Below are 17819 nucleotides of genomic sequence, written 5' to 3'. Positions count from 1 at the left end.
ATCTCCGCACCCTCCGACCTTGCTTTGGCTTCGAACTGTTCTTCCGGCTTGCGCTTGTGGTTTTCTACCCGTCTTCCCAGTTCCTCTGTCTCCGTTTTTACCTCCAGTCCCAGCTTATCAACTCTCTTCGTCATGTCTTGAAGTCTTTTCTCACACTCCACCGTTTCGACCTTCAATCCCTCCTCTGTCTCCTCCTAGCTTTCTTTTAATTTTTCTAATACCTTCTTTACCTCGTGTCTCGTCTTACACGTCTCCCGAATTATTTTCTCGCCCGCCCCGACCGCGGGGCCAGACTTTTGCTTCGTCCTCTCAGTTCCTCTCTGTCGAATCACCTTTTCTTTCTCGGCCGATGGCAGACTCGACCCTCAGGTTCAGCGTTCTCTCCCGGCCGATTCACCACTGCCTTTTCTTTTTTTGTTCGCCTCGTAGCCGGCTGCCGTCCCTCTCACGGCAAAATCCTCGATGTGCAGGCAGCCTCTCAAAAGCCCACTGCCGTTTCTCAAAACTCAACTCCTTCGTTCGCTCATTTTGAATCACGAGCACACTACGAGAGCGACTATTTCCAGACACTGAACCTCTTTACGAAGCCTTCGTTCGCTCCCTCGACACACGAGCCCACCTTCCTCAGCGACCGTTCTCCAAACACTATCTTATTTTCTCTCCTTAGTTTCTCCTCTTTCCGCTCGCTTCGAAACACGAGCACGCCTTCTCTCCGCAAAGCCGACAACCTCCTCCCCTTGGCCACACCCTCCCAGCTGACTGGGCGGCGCCTATTGTCCGTAGAGGGGAGGAAGAAGAGGGTACCACCACTGTACAAGGGCACGCACTTGTTTCACCCCGACCCCCCAGCTCGTTCGTCCCAGCATGTGGCAGCGCCATTTTCTCGCCTGTGGTCCGCGTTTCGCTCCTCGCCATTGCTGTAATGCCTGCCTGCAGGCCTATGCCCATGCTCTGCATCTCACCCCGCATTTCTTTCATTTGGTTTTTCGCTTCGAGTGCATTTCCATCCATTTTTTTATTTTCCATTTGTTGCGTATTTCTCTTCATTTCGTTGTTCCTTTCTTTCATTCCGTCAATTATGCTCTGCGCGAGTTCCATAACCTGCCGCATTGTCACCTGCCCTGGCCACTCCCACTGACTACATTTAGTGGTGGAGTTATAATAAAAAAAACCGACCAGATAAACGGCATCGATGCCTTTCCCAACCTTCTGGTACGGGTTTCTCTTGCACGGTGATCTCGTCCTGAGCCATGGATTCTACATTACTATTACACATACCTAATCCACCCGGCACCCGCTCGCCTTGAGACGCCATCTTGCCTCTCTTAAAGGGTTAATTTAGCTCGCTCGTAATTTGGAGGGAATCGGGGGTCGCTCCTCTCACCCCTGGACCAATTCCCGTGAATTTAGCCGGAGACAGGAGAGCCCGTTTTCCCATTCTCCGATACCAGTGCCGCGAGGAGGGCGATGGGTTTATATCGCACGACCTGACACCAGTGTTGCTGATTCGCGCCCGCCGGCGTGCGGACGGCCACGTAACTCGAATCGCGGCACGTCGCCCACCGGACGGACAATCCAGTCATGACCCTCTCGGACTAACGCCGGGAACCAGTCACGGGTGGACCTTTCGGTCTCACCGCGATCGTGCCAATTGGCCCCCACGTGGGATAGGGTTGCTCGCCAAATTCGACCTACCTAAGTACCCACACGGAGGGTAGACCGGGCGATCGCACCTCGCCGCAGGTCGACTTCGGACACGGGCCACTTAAGCGACCCGTTCCGTACTATCGGGATAACCGAGCGGTGTTATTCGTCGGCCTCGACGGTTCGATTAATTATCGGGCGTCTTAGCCCACGACCAACCCTTTACGTGAAGCAAGATGGGGATTCAATGAAAGAAATGACGAAGCGAAGCGGGAAAACAGTTCAACAATAAGCACATTTATTTCGCAATGAACGGAAAGCACACACATACAATTCCACCAAAAGCACATGGAAAAGAAGAAGACAAAAAGCAAATGCAACAATGCAGATCTATCCGACTACCGGGCACTCGGCAACACTTATACAATTTTACTTCACAGACGGCGCCGACAACACATATTCCCAAAGCAAAAGAAAAGAGAACCACCCTCCAGGATGAGGGGGTAGGCGGGCCTGGGGCCGAGACCGTGTCGGGCCTACCCGTCTGATGATGAGACGCGAAGTGGCGGTGGTGCCTCAACTCCGCGGGCCTCGCGGACAGTGTCTGGTAGGGGGTGGGAAGGGGGCCCCCTTTTGTCGCACTATCTCAGCGCGGGGGGAAACAGGAGGGGGTTGCTGATGCTCGGGGAAAGGAGGATTTCACAAAATCTCGGGTACCGCGACGAGCGTCTCCACCACGACCTCGGTCGCGCCGCCGGCCTCTCCCTCCGCAGTTCCCCGAATCCGACGCGAGCACCCCCTCAACCGCCTTCGCCGCCGCCGCCTCTCCACAGCTTCGTCCGATCGCCCTCTCCATCTCCTCTCTTGACTCGTCCCAACTCTTCACTGGCTCCGCGAACTCCCAACTGCGAACTCCAACTGCGAACTGCACTCTGCTGACGAACGCAGTCGCTTTTATAAGCCCCGTGGCTTCGCTCTTTTACCCTTGACCCTCTGCCTCCGACCCTTCACCCCTCTTGCTGGCTCCCCATTGGCCCGAGGAAAAGTGGGCGTGAATGCTTTTTGATCCATGAATTTGCATATAGCGACCGCCCTCCAACGCCCTGGAGGCGGGGCCAAATCGCCCCTCGCTCACCGATTGGACGGAACAAAAGTGGGCGTGAGTCGTTTTTGATCCGTTTTTCTCGGAAAGTCCGCGATGCTTTTGAACACGCTGCTCGGTGCGCGCCCTACACGAGTCCAGCATCAGTGCCCACAAGTGGCGCGAGAATGGTGGGGGATGCAATGGTGGCGAGTTGTGACGGTAAAGGTCGTGGCGGTTGTGGTGAAGCGGCGTTGTGGTTGGTGGTTGTTGTTGTGATGGCCGCGTTGTGGTTGGTGGTTGTTGTGTGATGGCTGTTGAGACGTGGTTGGTGGTGGTAATAATGGCGGCTGGTCCAAAATAAAGATAGTAAAAGAAAAACGGCTATCCTGAAGAGTCGCAGCCCGCATGAATGACATTTATTCCCTCTATACAACGGGTTTGGGCCTAACTACACATATACTTACCCAGATATCTCACCTAAGGGACCTGAATGATGGTTTGCGAATTTGGTCAACCACAACAATATATATACATATACTATATATGGCCAAAAGTATGCGGACGCCCATTGTAATTCGTGGATTCAGCTATTTCAGTCACACCCATTGCTGACAGGTGTATAAAATCAAGCACACAGCCATGCAATCTCCAGAGACAAACATCTGCAGAAGAATGGGCCGTACTGAAGAGCTGTGGTTTTCAACATGGCACCATCATCAGATGCCACCTTTCCAACTTGTCAGTTCATCAAATTTCTGCCCTGCTCGAGCTGCCCTGGTCAACTGTAAGTGCTGTCATTGTGAAGTGGAAACGTCTCGGAGCAACAACAATTCAGCCGTGAAGTGGTCGGCCACAAGTTCACAGGATGGGACCGCAAAGTGTAGAAAGCGCATAGCACAGAAAAATCGTCCGTCGTCGGGTACAACACTCACTACAGAGTTCCAAACTGCCTTTGGAAGCAACATCAGCACAGACACTGTTTGTCAAGAGCTTCATGAAATGAGTTTCAATGGCCGAGCAGCCGCACACAAGCCTAAGATCACCATGCACAATGGCACGTGTCGGCTGGAGTGGTGTAAAACTCAACGCCCATTGGACTCCTGGAGTGATGAATCACGCTTCACCATCTGGCAGTCCGATCGACGAATCTGGGTTTGGCGGATGCCAGGAGAATGCGACCTGCCCGAATGCATAGTGTCAACTGTAAAGTTTGGTGGAGGAGGAATAATGGTCTGGGGCTGTTTTTCATGCTTCGGGCTCGACCCCCTAAGTTCCATTGAAGGGAAATCAACGCTGCAGCATACAATGATTTTCTCGACGATTCTGTGCTTTCAACTTTGTGGCAGCAGTTTGTGGAAAGCCCTTTCCTGTTTCAGCATGACAATGCCCCCGTGCACAAAGCGAGGTCCATACAGAAATGGTTTGTCGAGATCGGTGTGGAAGAATTTGTCTGGCCTGCACAGAGCCCTGACCTCAACCCCATCAAACACCTTTGGGATTAATTGGAACGTTGACTGCGAGCCAGAGCTAATTCTCCCCACATCAGTGCCCGACCTCACTAATGCTCTTGTGGCTGAATGGAAGCAAATCCCTGCAGCAATGTTCCAATATGTTGTGGAAAGCCTTCCCAAAAGAGTGGAGGCTGTTATAGCAGCAAAGGAGAGAACAACTCCATATTAATGCCCATGATTTTGGAATGACATGTTGGACGAGCAGGTGTCCACATACTTTTGGCCATGTCATGTATATATTTCTTTGGTTTACAGTGGAACAAAACAAAAACAAAGCTGAAAAAATTACTAAATCTTAGCTTATTCCACGCACAAATCCGAAAATGGCCCGGACAATTTTAATGGAACCTTTAAGAAGTTGTTTGAAATAATTAAATTTCAATCAGGTGATTCTCCTTTACTTTGGAATTGAACTCACCTGTGGTGAGTTGCACGTGCCTGGAATAAAATTTAAAAAAATCACTCAATCAACCAGTTTGAATTGAGAAAAGGAGTCATTCTGCTGTTTTTTTTAATTTTTGTCACTGTGTGTATCACAATGAGCAAGGAGAAAAGATAAAACCAGAGAATTAAGTGAGGAAATCAGACAAGATTGTTGCCAAGCATGGACAATCTCATGTCGACAAGTCCATCTCGAGAGACCTTGATGATCCTGCGTCCACCATACGCAATGTTATCAGCAAGTTTAAGACCCATGGCACTGTAGCCAACCTCCCTGGGCGTGGCCGTAAGAGAAGACTTGATCGAAGATTGCAGTGAAGGATTGTTCGAACGGTAGAGAAAGCAGCTCGATCAACTGCGAAACAGATTCAAGCTGATCTTCAGACACAAGGTATGATGGTTTCAACTCGCACTATCCGTTGCAACTCAATGAAAGGGGTTTCTATGGTAGGAGACCCAGGGGGACCCACTGCTGAGAGAGAAACATAAGAAAGCCCGACTGGAGTTTGCCAAAACACACCTGAACAAGCCAAAATACTTCTGGGAGAATCTCTTGTGGACAGATGAGACCAAACTAGAGCTTTTTAGTAAAGCACATCATCTCTATTTTTACAGAAAACAAAATGAAGCTTTCAAAGAAAATAACACCTTCCCCACAGTCAAACATGGAGGAGGTTCAGTGATGTTTTGGGGTTGCTGTGCTACCTCTGACACTGGGTGCCTTGAATGTGTACATGAAATCAGGAGATTACCGAGGAGGTATTTTGGAGAACAATGTTCAACCCAGTGTCAGAAATCTGGATCACCGTCAAAGGTCATGGGTCTTGCAGCAGGACAATGACCCCACGCTTCAAAAAGCACCCAGGAGTGGCTCAAGACAAAATGCTGGACTGTTCTGAAGTGACCAGCAATGAGTCCAGATCTAAATCCCATTGAACACCTGTGGGGAGATCTGAAAACAGCAGTTGAGAGAAGGCACCCTTCAAATCTGGGAGAACTGGAGCAGTTTCTACAAGAGGAGTGGGTCGAGCTGCCAGTGTAGAGGTGTAGGAAGCTCATCCATGGCTTTAGGAAACCCTTGACTGTAATTATTTTGTCCAAAGGCCGTGATACCAAATATTTAAATCTAGAGTGTCAATAATTTTGTCAGTGCCATTTCTTTTCAGTTTCTGATTTAAAAGCACATATTAAGTTCTGAATCAAAAATAAAGGTTCTGTAATATGAATGGTGAAACAAGGAATTGTGGCGACAAAATACTTTCGTCAATTCCAATTTATTTTTGGAGAAAATTTTGAGTTATTTCAAAAAAAAAAATGCATGGGTGCCCATATTTTGAACGATGACTATACATGTGTGTATGTATATAAATATATGTATGTATATCCATTGGGATCATACTCTGTGCAGAGCGTTGGTGCTGCCGAAGCAGTCTCCTTGGCTCTTGGACACAATCCTGGACGGGTCGCCACTCCGACACAGTATACCAGCATGCTGGCACTCGTTTTTCCGACCTCAGAAGGATGGCAGGCAGAGTCAACTCGACCTGATATTGAATCAACAGCCGAGTGCGATTTCAACTCAAGATCCGAGGATCCAAAGCCCACCACCCTAACCATTAAGCCAACACCAGGCATATATATGGATGTGTGTGTGTAAATATATATATATATATATATATATATATATATATATATATATATATATATATATATATATATATATATATATATATATATATATATATATATTGTTGCGGTTCGGGGACGGAGGGATTCGAGCCCGGTCCAAGGCGCCACCCTCACCACCACCGTCTGCGGGGTTTATAACGCCGGCCGGCTCAGCATAGGCCTCGAGTCACGCACTTTCAATAGCGATACCAACGTAATCCTTGTACCTTGCCAGTTGGGGAAATAGAACCCCTGGTTACAGACTGGTTTTGTCAGATGCCGAGCGTTTTCTGCCAGTCTGTAACCATTTTTGGTTTTATATGCCAATCGAACGGATCGTTCCTTGACGCGACACAAATTAATCCATAGCGGAAACTTCATCCGAATTAACCAGATTTATTGGGGAACATCGGGGATCACAACACAAACAAAATTCACGACAATCTTTTTATTAACAATCCTCAATCTGTTGTTAACTAGGGAACCACAGACTACAGGTTTTGAGGGCGTCGCTACCGAAATATGCCTAATACAACACGTGCAGACAAAGACAAACAGCATGGATGCAAGACAAGACAGAGTACTTGGTGATGTCTCATGGACGAGAGGAAAGTGTCAAAAAGCACGAATGTCGCTTGTAACAAGCGGATGTTCATGGATTGGAACTCCAAGCTCGAACCACGCCGCGTGGCAAAATGGTGCTTGTCCTTTTGTCGCAGACCTCACGCATGCGGTCTCCGCGTGCTCTGGCCCCGCGCAATGTCAACGGCACAAGTCCGCCAGATCAACAATGGGTCTCAGCTAATCTCTCTCCATGGTTCAGCATACAAATCCAGGTGAATAAGGACCGTCAGAGGCTTCGGCATCTCCTCCCCTGCCTTCCCGCCTCAAAGCCAGACTTTTGCTTCGTCCTCTCAGTTCCTCTCTCTGTCGAATCACCTTTTCTTTCTCGGCCGATGGCAGACTCGACCCTCAGGTTCAGCGTTCTCTCCCGGCCGATTCACCACTGCCTTTTCTTTTTTTGTTCGCCTCGTAGCCGGCTGCCGTCCCTCTCACGGCAAAATCCTCGATGTGCAGGCAGCCTCTCAAAAGCCCACTGCCGTTTCTCAAAACTCAACTCCTTCGTTCGCTCATTTTGAATCACGAGCACACTACGAGAGCGACTATTTCCAGACACTGAACCTCTTTACGAAGCCTTCGTTCGCTCCCTCGACACACGAGCCCACCTTCCTCAGCGACCGTTCTCCAAACACTATCTTATTTTCTCTCCTTAGTTTCTCCTCTTTCCGCTCGCTTCGAAACACGAGCACGCCTTCTCTCCGCAAAGCCGACAACCTCCTCCCCTAGCCACACCCTCCCAGCTGACTGGGCGGCGCCTATTGTCCGTAGAGGGGAGGAAGAAGAGGGTACCACCACTGTACAAGGGCACGCACTTGTTTCACCACCACTGTACAAACATAAAAACAGTCTCTTACACCCCCTGTCACACATATAACGTCCCTTTTACCAAACAACCTATCTATACATGCATTTAATGGGGGATCTGAGCTAATCCTATATTTAGTAGTCCAATAAGGGCCATTTCTGTAACAATATATATATATATATATATATATATATATATATATATATATATATATATGCACACGACAGGTCTAAAGTTTTAGAACACCCCCATTTTTCCAGTTTTTACTGAGATTGATGCAGGTTAATGTATCAATGTACTCTGAAATTAAAGCACAGAACACACACACACACACACACACACACACACACACACACACACACACACACACACACACACACACACACACACACACACACACACACACACACACACACACACACACACACACACACACACACACACATTTAAAGGCCATTTTCCCCGCTAAAGCGGGGGTTAGCCTTGCGGGGCCCTTGACAATCTTCTCCACTTTACCTTGTTTTCTGCATCTCCCCTTCTTAATCCTCATGCCCACAATTCCTCTTCCACCACATTTAGCCAAGTTTTTCTCGGTCTTCCCCGTCCTCTACTTCCGACTGCACTCATTTCCAACACTCCTCTCACCCAGTCACTTTCATCCTTCCTCAACACATGACCCAACCATCTCAACCTGTTTCTCTTCACAACCTTCATCACAGACTCTATTCCCATCATCTTCCGCAAGTCATCATTTGTCTTCCTCTCTCTCAACGATACTCCACACATCCACCGAACCATTCGCATTTCCACCCATTCCAGCCTTTGTTGCTGCTCCATGTTCAGTACCCATGTCTCACTCCCATAAATCATCGTACTCCTCACACATGTAGCATACACCTTTCCCTTCAGCTTCAACGACACTCCCCTCTTTGTCAGCACGCCACTCAGTTCCCGAAACTTCTTCCATGCACATCTCACTCTAGCAACCGTCGAAGAGTCTGATCCACCTTCTCCATTCAGCATGTCTCCGAGATAGCAAAATGTTTTCACCCCTTCCAGCTTCACACCATCTCCAAGATCCAACTCAACAATTCCTTCATCTGCTGCTCCCTTGATGCACACCTTACACTTGAATGTAGCTGCCACAGTGGTTAATGACCCTCTCACACCACTACATTTTCGATGAACCCATTCAGCACACATTGTACACTGAATGGAGTTCACTCCGACACCCTTCCTGCACACACCACACGGCCACTTCTCAGTCCTTTCCACCTCACCACATGCTTTACCACTTGCCATCACCTTCGTCTTTCCGATATTCACCTTCAAACCTTTTGCCTCCATACATTCCTTCCACTTGTTCATCTTCTCCTTCAGTCCATCCATACTTTCTGCAATCAACACCAGATCATCTGCATACAGCAGCTCCCACGGTAAACCCTCCTTTACCCTCCGAGCCAGCACCTCCATCACAACTACAAATAGAAGTGGACTTAGTACCGACCCCTGGTGCACTCCTACCCTCACCTCAAACTCACCACTGTTCCCATCCTTCGTCCTTACAGCTGTGCGTGCTCTCTCGTACATGGCCATCACTACTCTGATCAACCATTCCTCCACTCCTAACTTCCTCAATGCCCATGTCCATTACTTCACGTGGAACCCTAGCAAATGCTTTCTCCAGATCAACAAACCCAAAAAACAAATTCTTCCTCTTCTCCATGTACTTCTCCTGCAACTGCCTTACAATAAAAATTGCATCTGTCATTCCTCTTCCTGGCATAAATCCAAACTGCATTTCGTCAATCTTTACCTTCTTCCTTATCCTCTTCTCCAACACCCTTTCCAATACCTTCATTCCATGCTCCAATAACTTTATTGCTCTATAGGAGCTACAGTCCAGAGGGTCACCTTTCCCCTTGTACAGAGGGACGAGGGTACTCAGTTCCCAATCCACTGGAATGCGGCCTTCTTTCACCACCAGATTACAGATCTCTGTCATTCTCTTCACACCCCAACTTCCCGCTGCCTTCAACATATCTCCCACAACTCCCGTCGGCCCTCCTGCTTTTCTACTCTTCATTGCTCTTATAGCTTCCTCAACTTCCTTCTCAGTTATCTTCTCTGCTGGTCCTAAAACTGGGTTACTCTCGATGTTTCTATCCCATTCATTTTCTACATTCAACAGCCTTTCCATATATCTCTTCCATCTTCCTTTAATTCCATCTGAATCCACAACAATTTGTCCCACTTCATCCTTCAAGCAACTCACCCCCGTCACATCAAATCTCTCTCTCTCTCGCTATCTGCTTTGCGATCCTGAATACCGCTCTCTTACCCTCCTCCGAATCCAAGCGTTCTCCGAACATTTTCCTATGGGCCTCCTGCGCCTTTGCAACCTCTTTCTTTGCAGCCTTCTTGGCTTCCTTATAACTTTCGTGTGCAGCCTCTTCTTCCACCGTATCCTTTGCCTTTTGCCATTCCTTGAACTTCTTCCTCTTCTCTTCAATCGTCTTTCCAACTTCAACATCCCACCACCATGTTTCCGACGCCTCGGTGGTCCTTTTGTCCATCCACATACCTCACCAACGGCTCCCAATAGACGAGCTTTCATTGACATCCAACCACTTTCAAGCTCAACCACATCATCTTCAACCATACTCAGCCTCTCTCTTAATGCTTCCTTCACTGTCGCCTCTTTCAACCTCCACACCTTCATCCTCGGTTGGTACTTCACCCGCCGAACTCTCCGCGCACATTTCACCCTTATATCGCAGACAACCAGGTGGTGCTGCGAAACAGTCTCCTCCCCTGGGATCACCTTTGTGTCCCGGAGGTTTCCCCTATCTCGCTGACGCACCATCAGGTAGTCAATGGTTGTCGTCAACCCACCTGACGTGTATGTAATAAGCTTATTATTCGCTTTCTGGAATTGAGTATTACAGAGCAACAAATCAGCTCCATCAGCAAACTCCAAGATCCTTTCACCTTCTCCATTTCTCACACCATATCCATAACCCCCATGGACTCCCTCAAAACCGTCTGGACTCCTTCCCACATGTCCATTCAAGTCTCCTCCAACCACAACAACTTCCTCATCTTTCACATTTTCCATCAACTTCTCCATCGCACACCAGAACATGTTCTTCTCTTCATCGCTTCGACCGACCTGCGGGGCATATCCCGAGATGACGTTCACCAAGAGATTTCCGATCACAATTCTCACCATCATCAACCTTTCACTCACTCTAGTCACACTCACTACACTGTCTACAAACTCCTCAGAAAACATTACACCAACACCATGCACGCCTTCCGGGCACCCTTGCCACATAAACTTGTACTTCTGCCCCTGCCTTCCCTTCACCATTCTCACAACACTTCCCTTCCACCGTGTCTCCTGCACACAACATATGTCCACTCTTCTTCTGACCAATGTTTCAACCACTTCTCAAGATCTCCCTGTCATTGTCCCTACATTCCATGTACCAGACCTCAGAAACCGATCTCCACGTGGGGCATCAGACGATTGGTCATCATAAATGGAAAAATTTCCTCCCTTGCTTCGATCGGGTTCCCCACCTTGAGTTTTAACGAGAGGGGGTGAGGACCCCCCACGGGGTACTTCGGGCTGTACCCTGCCCATCAGTTGTACTCATCATGGTTTCCTTTTGAGGCGATGTTTTTATGGCCGGATGCCCTTCCTGACGCCAACCCTTTTACGACACGCAGGGATACGGTGTACTTATTCTGAGCGGGGTACACACCGGGGAGAACAAATAAACAATTGCAGATAAAAAAAGAAATCATGGAATCATTTTGTTGAACAAAATTTAATCTAAATTTTTGACTCATCAAAGAAGCCACCTTTTGCAGATATAACAGCCAAACATACTCGTGGCATATTATTAATCAAATATTGTTCGGAAAGTTCTTCCCAACACTGTTGCAGAAGTTCCCACAAATGTGTTGCACTTGTCGGTTGCTTTGCTTTCACTCTTCTGTCCAGTTCATCCCAAACCAGCTCGATGGGGTTTAAGTCTGGAGACTGTGTTGGCCATTCCATGATTTGAAGCCTACTATCTTGTTCTTTTCTTCTAAGGTAGTTATGACATAGCCTGGATGTATGTTTTGGGTCGTTATCTTGCTGGAGGATGAACCCCTGACCAACTGGGCATAGACCAGAGGGTATTGCATGGCGCTGCAAAATGCTTTGGTGGTCCTTTTGGTTCAGGGTGCCCATCACTCTGTGCAAGTCGCTGACTCTGGATCCAGTAAAAGAGCCCCAGATCATCACGCTTCCTCCTCCATGTTTGACAGTTGGTGTCACACACTGAGGAACCATCCTTTCGTCTACTCGATGACGTACAAAAACCCTGCATGATGAACCGAAGATTTCAAATTTTGATTAATCGGTCCATAAAACCTTCTTCCAGTTTTCAGTAGTCCACTGGCGGTGCTTCATGGCCCAGCCAAGCCTCTTTTTCTTATTTTGCCATCTTAGCAATGGCTTTCTTACTGCCACTCGACCTGTCAAACCTGCAGCTCAAAGTCTTCTCTTCTCAGTTGAAACTGAGACTTCCTTACTTCGACCAGTGTTAAGCTGTGCTTGAAGCTGCTGTCCTGTGAGCCGCCTACCACGCAAGCTGTTGACTCTTAGAAACTTGTCTTCTGATTGTGTTGTGGCTTTAGGTCTGCCAGACCTCTTCCTGTCAGAGTTTCCTCCAGTTTCCAAGTGCCTTTTGATGGTATAGGAAACTGTACTCACTGACACCTTGGCTGACTTTGCAATTTCTCCAAAGGAAAGACCTACACTTTTAAGGGTTATAATGGTCTGTCTGTCTTCTTTTGTTAATTGATTTTTTTTCTCACCGTTATGATAGCAATATACTACTTCCTGCAGTTCAATATTGTCCAAATAATGCTTTAGAGGGTGTAGCAACACAGTCTGTTCCAACACTGCTTTTATACAGACAGAGGGTTTGTAACTAATCAACAAAAGTTGGGACACCTGTAGGAATTGTTTGCATCAATTTTCAAGGCTTAATTTACTTCCATTGCTGCAGAACAGCTGCAGTTGCTAACCCATTACTTGTTCCCTGAAAAGGGCCTTTTTAACAACTCTGAAATTTACATTATTTTTCAGTTGTTGGTCACCTAAACTTTTTTTTAACTTCTGGCAGTTCACCGCTTAGCTTTGTTCCATTTCAGGTTATTGACTGGACTTGAACTGCTTAAATTTCAGTAAAAACTGGAAAAATGGGGGTGTTCTAAAACTTTTGACCGGTAGTGTACATGTGTGTATATGTATGTATGTATATATATATATATATATATATATATATATATATATATATATATATATATATATATATATATATATATATATATATATATATATATATATATATATATATATGGTGGGGCAATTATATTTGATGCTTGTATTATCCTTTTAACTTTTTTGTTTCTAAACCAAATACAAAAATTTTTTATATACAACATAGGCACATACTTAGAGTTTTTAAAATCAATCTTTATTATTTATTTCTGAAAAATTACATCAGACAAATGGGCCCCTTTCGAATTTGTGCATTCACCGCAGCGGATCATCTTGTTCATTACCGCAAGCAATGTCTCTTGATCAATTGAGCGGATGGTTGCAGTGATGTTTGCCTTCAATTCATCGATCGATGTTGGATGTTCCTAATAAACTTTGCCCTTCAGAAATCCCCATAGGAAGAAATCTGGTGTAGTTAAATCTGCCAAATCAAAGTGTGCCTCATCTGTTACGAACTTGTTTGTGAAATTGGAATGCTCATTGCATTTAAAAAAAAATTAAAAATTTAGGAGAATAAAAAAGCTCATTGCATTTAAAGTGCTCAATCATTAAAAACGTTCAAGTATTGTCTGTAAAAGAAAGAAAACAATAATTTGTTATGCCAAGACTGCTTCAGGCTAGAAAGATTGCAAATATTTCAGATATAAATGCCCCACCCTGTGTATATATAGATGTGCAGTGTATGTACATGTGTATATATATATATATATATATATATATATATATATATATATATATATATATATATATATATATATATATATATATATATATATATATATATATATATATATATGTTGTTGAGAGTGGACGTCTCACCCCCCCCCCCCCACATTTATACGCATAATATATTTATCAATCCAAACACCCTTAACCCTCCTCCACCCTACTACATTATAACAAAATCAATGACTCCACACAGAGTGGACATCACTCACCACGTGACACACAAGTTCAAAACGTGATTAATTTTGACAAATTTGAAATGAAATTTCTTCCCTCGACGGAAAGTGGAATGAAACACTGAATCATAGACTAGATACTAGATTGTTCATTCTTCTGTATAATCCTTCTATCGCAGTGTGCGGCGAGACATTTACGGGTCATTGGAAAACCAAAAATTCCCATCAAGCTCCGCACCAACTTTTTACCACTGAATATTCTTAAATTCTCAACAGCAGTGCTACGGATAAGAACTAAAATGAGACCTTTTACCTAAATGGACTTTCGATTCAACGATCGCTGAAGGTGACAATGTTTTTTTCAACACATAAAGCTCAGAACGTTGTATGACATGGTTGTGATGGGAGAATTGACAATATATGTATGTTTTTATCGACCTCTCCCCTGATTTTAATTGAGCCTGGAAATTCTTTCACACAAACCTGCTCCCCCTTATGCACAGATTCGTTCCATCTCGTATTCAGTCACTGACAAAGTTTTCGTGGGTTTGGATTATTTCCCGAGCATCTGCTTTGATGGAGGTTCACAGGTTGGAGATTCGGTCCTGAGGTCCGTTCGAGGAAAAATTCAATCTGAATTAAATGAGCATCTGACGCAATACCGGCGGGGCACTGCGCTATGGCATACGTCATCCTTTGGAGGGATTGTTGTAAATCCAGCGATTTCCGGTCAACAATACACAATGGATGAAATCGGCAGAACTTTTCGTGCGTTAACCTTTTGGGGTTAACGGCCGAAACATCAGCTTCTCCTTGATTCCCACGACAGTTCACATATCTTGATGAACATGTTGTTGATGCCATGCATTGTTCTAACTGTCCTCCGATGCTGATGGACTCACCTTAACAAGCAAGACTACTTATATATGCAACAATATACAGGTCTTACTTCATTCCTGGGCCCTGATTAGCTGCAAATCCCCCCCACCCTGTGGGTGCAGTGTGGGTCCTATCCACAAGTATTATCCATTGATCATTACTAATCGCGGAGGATGCCACATACCTTGTCACATTGGACACAGCGGAAGGTTCCTGTAGTCTGGCTGAGCAAGTGAGATCGCAGGGAATCGGGCTGAGAGTTCAGAGAGCATGGAGACCTCGGGTAATGTGGCTCATGAAGGTCGCGGGAGCTCACGACGGTCCAGCTCCGTGGCTCTGGCTCGGCCCAGAGGGGACAAAACTGGAGCAGTGTGTCGGGATCATTGGCCGGAGTTGTGGGATACGGTGTCAGGACGGATGGTAAGAGGTCGCGCTGTGGACAGAGCGGTACAGGGCATCGGCGCAGCACGGGAGCTGACGGACAAGTAGCACCAATCTTCCCCAGGTCGACGCACAATCCTGGAAATTCGTCTGCAGACACGCAAATCTTGGCACCTCATGCAGCATTGTCCCACACTCATCTCAATCCCAAATAACCTTGTTACCGACATCACAAACAGAGACAGGGTCATTCTTACGTTTGCGACGACGTGCTCAGCAGATTTGGTGCGGTTGTCGTGGAACGAGCGGTTACAATTTGTGACGCAATTATACGAGAGGTTTTCAACACAAACTTGCCCTGAAATCACAATTTGCACAAAAATAATAAATACATTAAATCTCATGTGAGAAGCACGGATATAACCGATATTATTGCCTCGTACGGGGGTTTGGGGTTTTGGTGTTGGAAACTGTTCGTTTTCAATTTAAATTCGTTCATTCCCGACAGTGAACGAACTTCGCTTTATCAATGTCCGGCTTTAGCATATTATTGTCCGCACATTATGTCGTCGAACTACACACCGACACATGACGCGTGTTCAATATTCCACCGTTACCAGCGGGTCCTACTCGAGCACCTCATGTTTGGGGCATGGCAGCGGAAGCAGCCTCTGCTGTGGTAGTGGCGATACAATCAGAGATTTAACTACCGAGATTTCCGACCGTGTCGAGTTGAAAAACTCGAAATGTGTACGTGCGACTATTTTCAGCCATGTGTGCGCTTGCGAGTGTGTTTGCGAGTGTGCTTGCGACCGTTTGGACGTTTTGCGAGTCGTCAGCAAAGCGCTGCAGTTGGAAGATGAGAAAGAAAGCGCCACAGACCGCAAAGCCGATATCTTCGCGCACGTTGCCTTCAACGCCCACTCGATATCCGCAGCCTGGGTCAGCGCGGTCACACAAACGGACGCACGCACACACACTAATCACAGGACACGTGCTCCCAGCCGTGACCCAACTCACCGTGTCCGCGTCGGGCGTGGTAACTTCTCGCCTTCTTACTCAGTTTCACGAGGAACGAGCGAGGCATATCTGTATCGTTTCGTCGCTCTTCGTTACACAATCCGTTCCCACGCGAACTTCCAGTTAACAGGTGCGCACCGTCCTCCGTCTGAGCTCCCGCAATCCGAGCTCACCCTGGACACCTCGCGGGCGGACACATTTTGCGTCCGGGCCCCCACTTGTGGATTCCCACCAACTTTCCTTCCTCCTCCCCAATGGCAGCTCAGCCCTCTGCTTGTTGGTGCCGTGGGGTCTAAGTTCGCCCCGCCCCAATCTGCCTGTCTGTGCACCTGCGGCAAAGGGCCGTAGATCGTGCCCCCCGCCCCCGGGCGTTTGTTTCGATAAAACTCACTATTAAAGCACAAGTTTCATTTAAACTACCATTTGTGTTTTATTATCATGATCATGATCATGATGATCACTTTCATTACCTTGCTGTTATATTAAAATGATTTACACTGTTCCTTGTAAGTATAAATAAGCATTTCGAGCAATTAAGGAAGTAGTCTTCAAAAGAGAAACTTTTTATCAAAACAAAACGGTGATATGTACGAGCTTGTTGTTTGTCGGATAAATTTGGGGTGAGAGATAATAATATACTAGGGTCGATTGAGATTTGTACACATCCATCAATCGGGACCATACTGTGTGTGCAGTGTTGGTGTTGTTGAAGCAGCTCCTTGGTTATTGGGCACAATCCTGGACGGGTCGTCACTCCGACGCGGGATACCAGCAAGCTGGCACTCATTGTGTCGACCTCAGAAGGATGACAGGCAGAGTTAACCCCACCTGGTATTAATTCAACAGCGGTCAGGATTTGAACTCAGGACCCTCGGACCCAAGCCCACCACCCGAACCATTAAGTCAACACCAGGCATATGAAACTTCACGAGGACACAAACTATGAACTACAAATCGGTATGTACACAAACTAGGTATTAACTCCGATATACTGATTTCCCCCTAAATTCTAAACCTAAATTTTCCCCTAAATTTCCCCCTACCTTGTCCCTGCTTACATGGGACACAATGTGATGGATTGTTATCGAACGTGACGTTACATTGTGGAAGATTTGAGAGGGAACCGAATGAATGGACCAAAAGTGATTTCGCCGTTATAAACACGCAATCCCAATGTTTGTGTGTGTGTTACAATGATTATATTATCAATGATTGACGGTGAAACAAGTTATAAAACTCCGTCACGTTTCCCTGGGAAGGTCGGGAGAGACCGGCAGCTGTTATCGGTGCGTTTCACTTTCTCCCTTTCCCTCTTTCTCCACCCTTGCGAGAACAACCCCCTCCCTGCATGACCATCCCCCTTCATCTACCTTTTCTCTTCCTGATATTCCTCTGAAACACCTGTTCTAGTTCCCTCGACCCAACACACTCGGCTGTACAGTTTATCTTCCCCACAACTTGTTGGGCGATCTCTCATGCACCGTGTCCTTCCCATTCAAATGGCATCACATCTGAAAAC

The 17819-nt window shown here is 46.6% G+C and overlaps 1 protein-coding gene across 1 annotated transcript in view; it reads right to left on the bottom strand.

The window, feature by feature from the left end:
- The window catches only part of GFI1B (growth factor independent 1B transcriptional repressor), a 69045-nt gene extending 51442 nt beyond the window's left edge, over nucleotides 1–17603 (bottom strand). Inside the window, exons 1-2 of the mRNA XM_085855688.1 lie at nucleotides 16301–17603; nucleotides 15084–15430 (exon numbers count right to left, since the gene is read on the bottom strand). Coding sequence (XP_085711814.1) covers nucleotides 15084–15430; nucleotides 16301–16367 — 414 coding nt within the window. The 5' untranslated portion in view covers nucleotides 16368–17603. The remainder of the gene's footprint in view (nucleotides 1–15083; nucleotides 15431–16300) is intronic.
- Nucleotides 17604–17819: the final 216 nt, after the last annotated feature.

This window comes from Eptatretus burgeri, chromosome 14 (genome assembly GCF_056783735.1).
Source record: "Eptatretus burgeri isolate ZD-2024b chromosome 14, Ebu_testis_v1, whole genome shotgun sequence".
NCBI lineage: Eukaryota > Metazoa > Chordata > Myxini > Myxiniformes > Myxinidae > Eptatretus > Eptatretus burgeri.
This window is presented reverse-complemented; position numbering and strand designations above follow the sequence as displayed.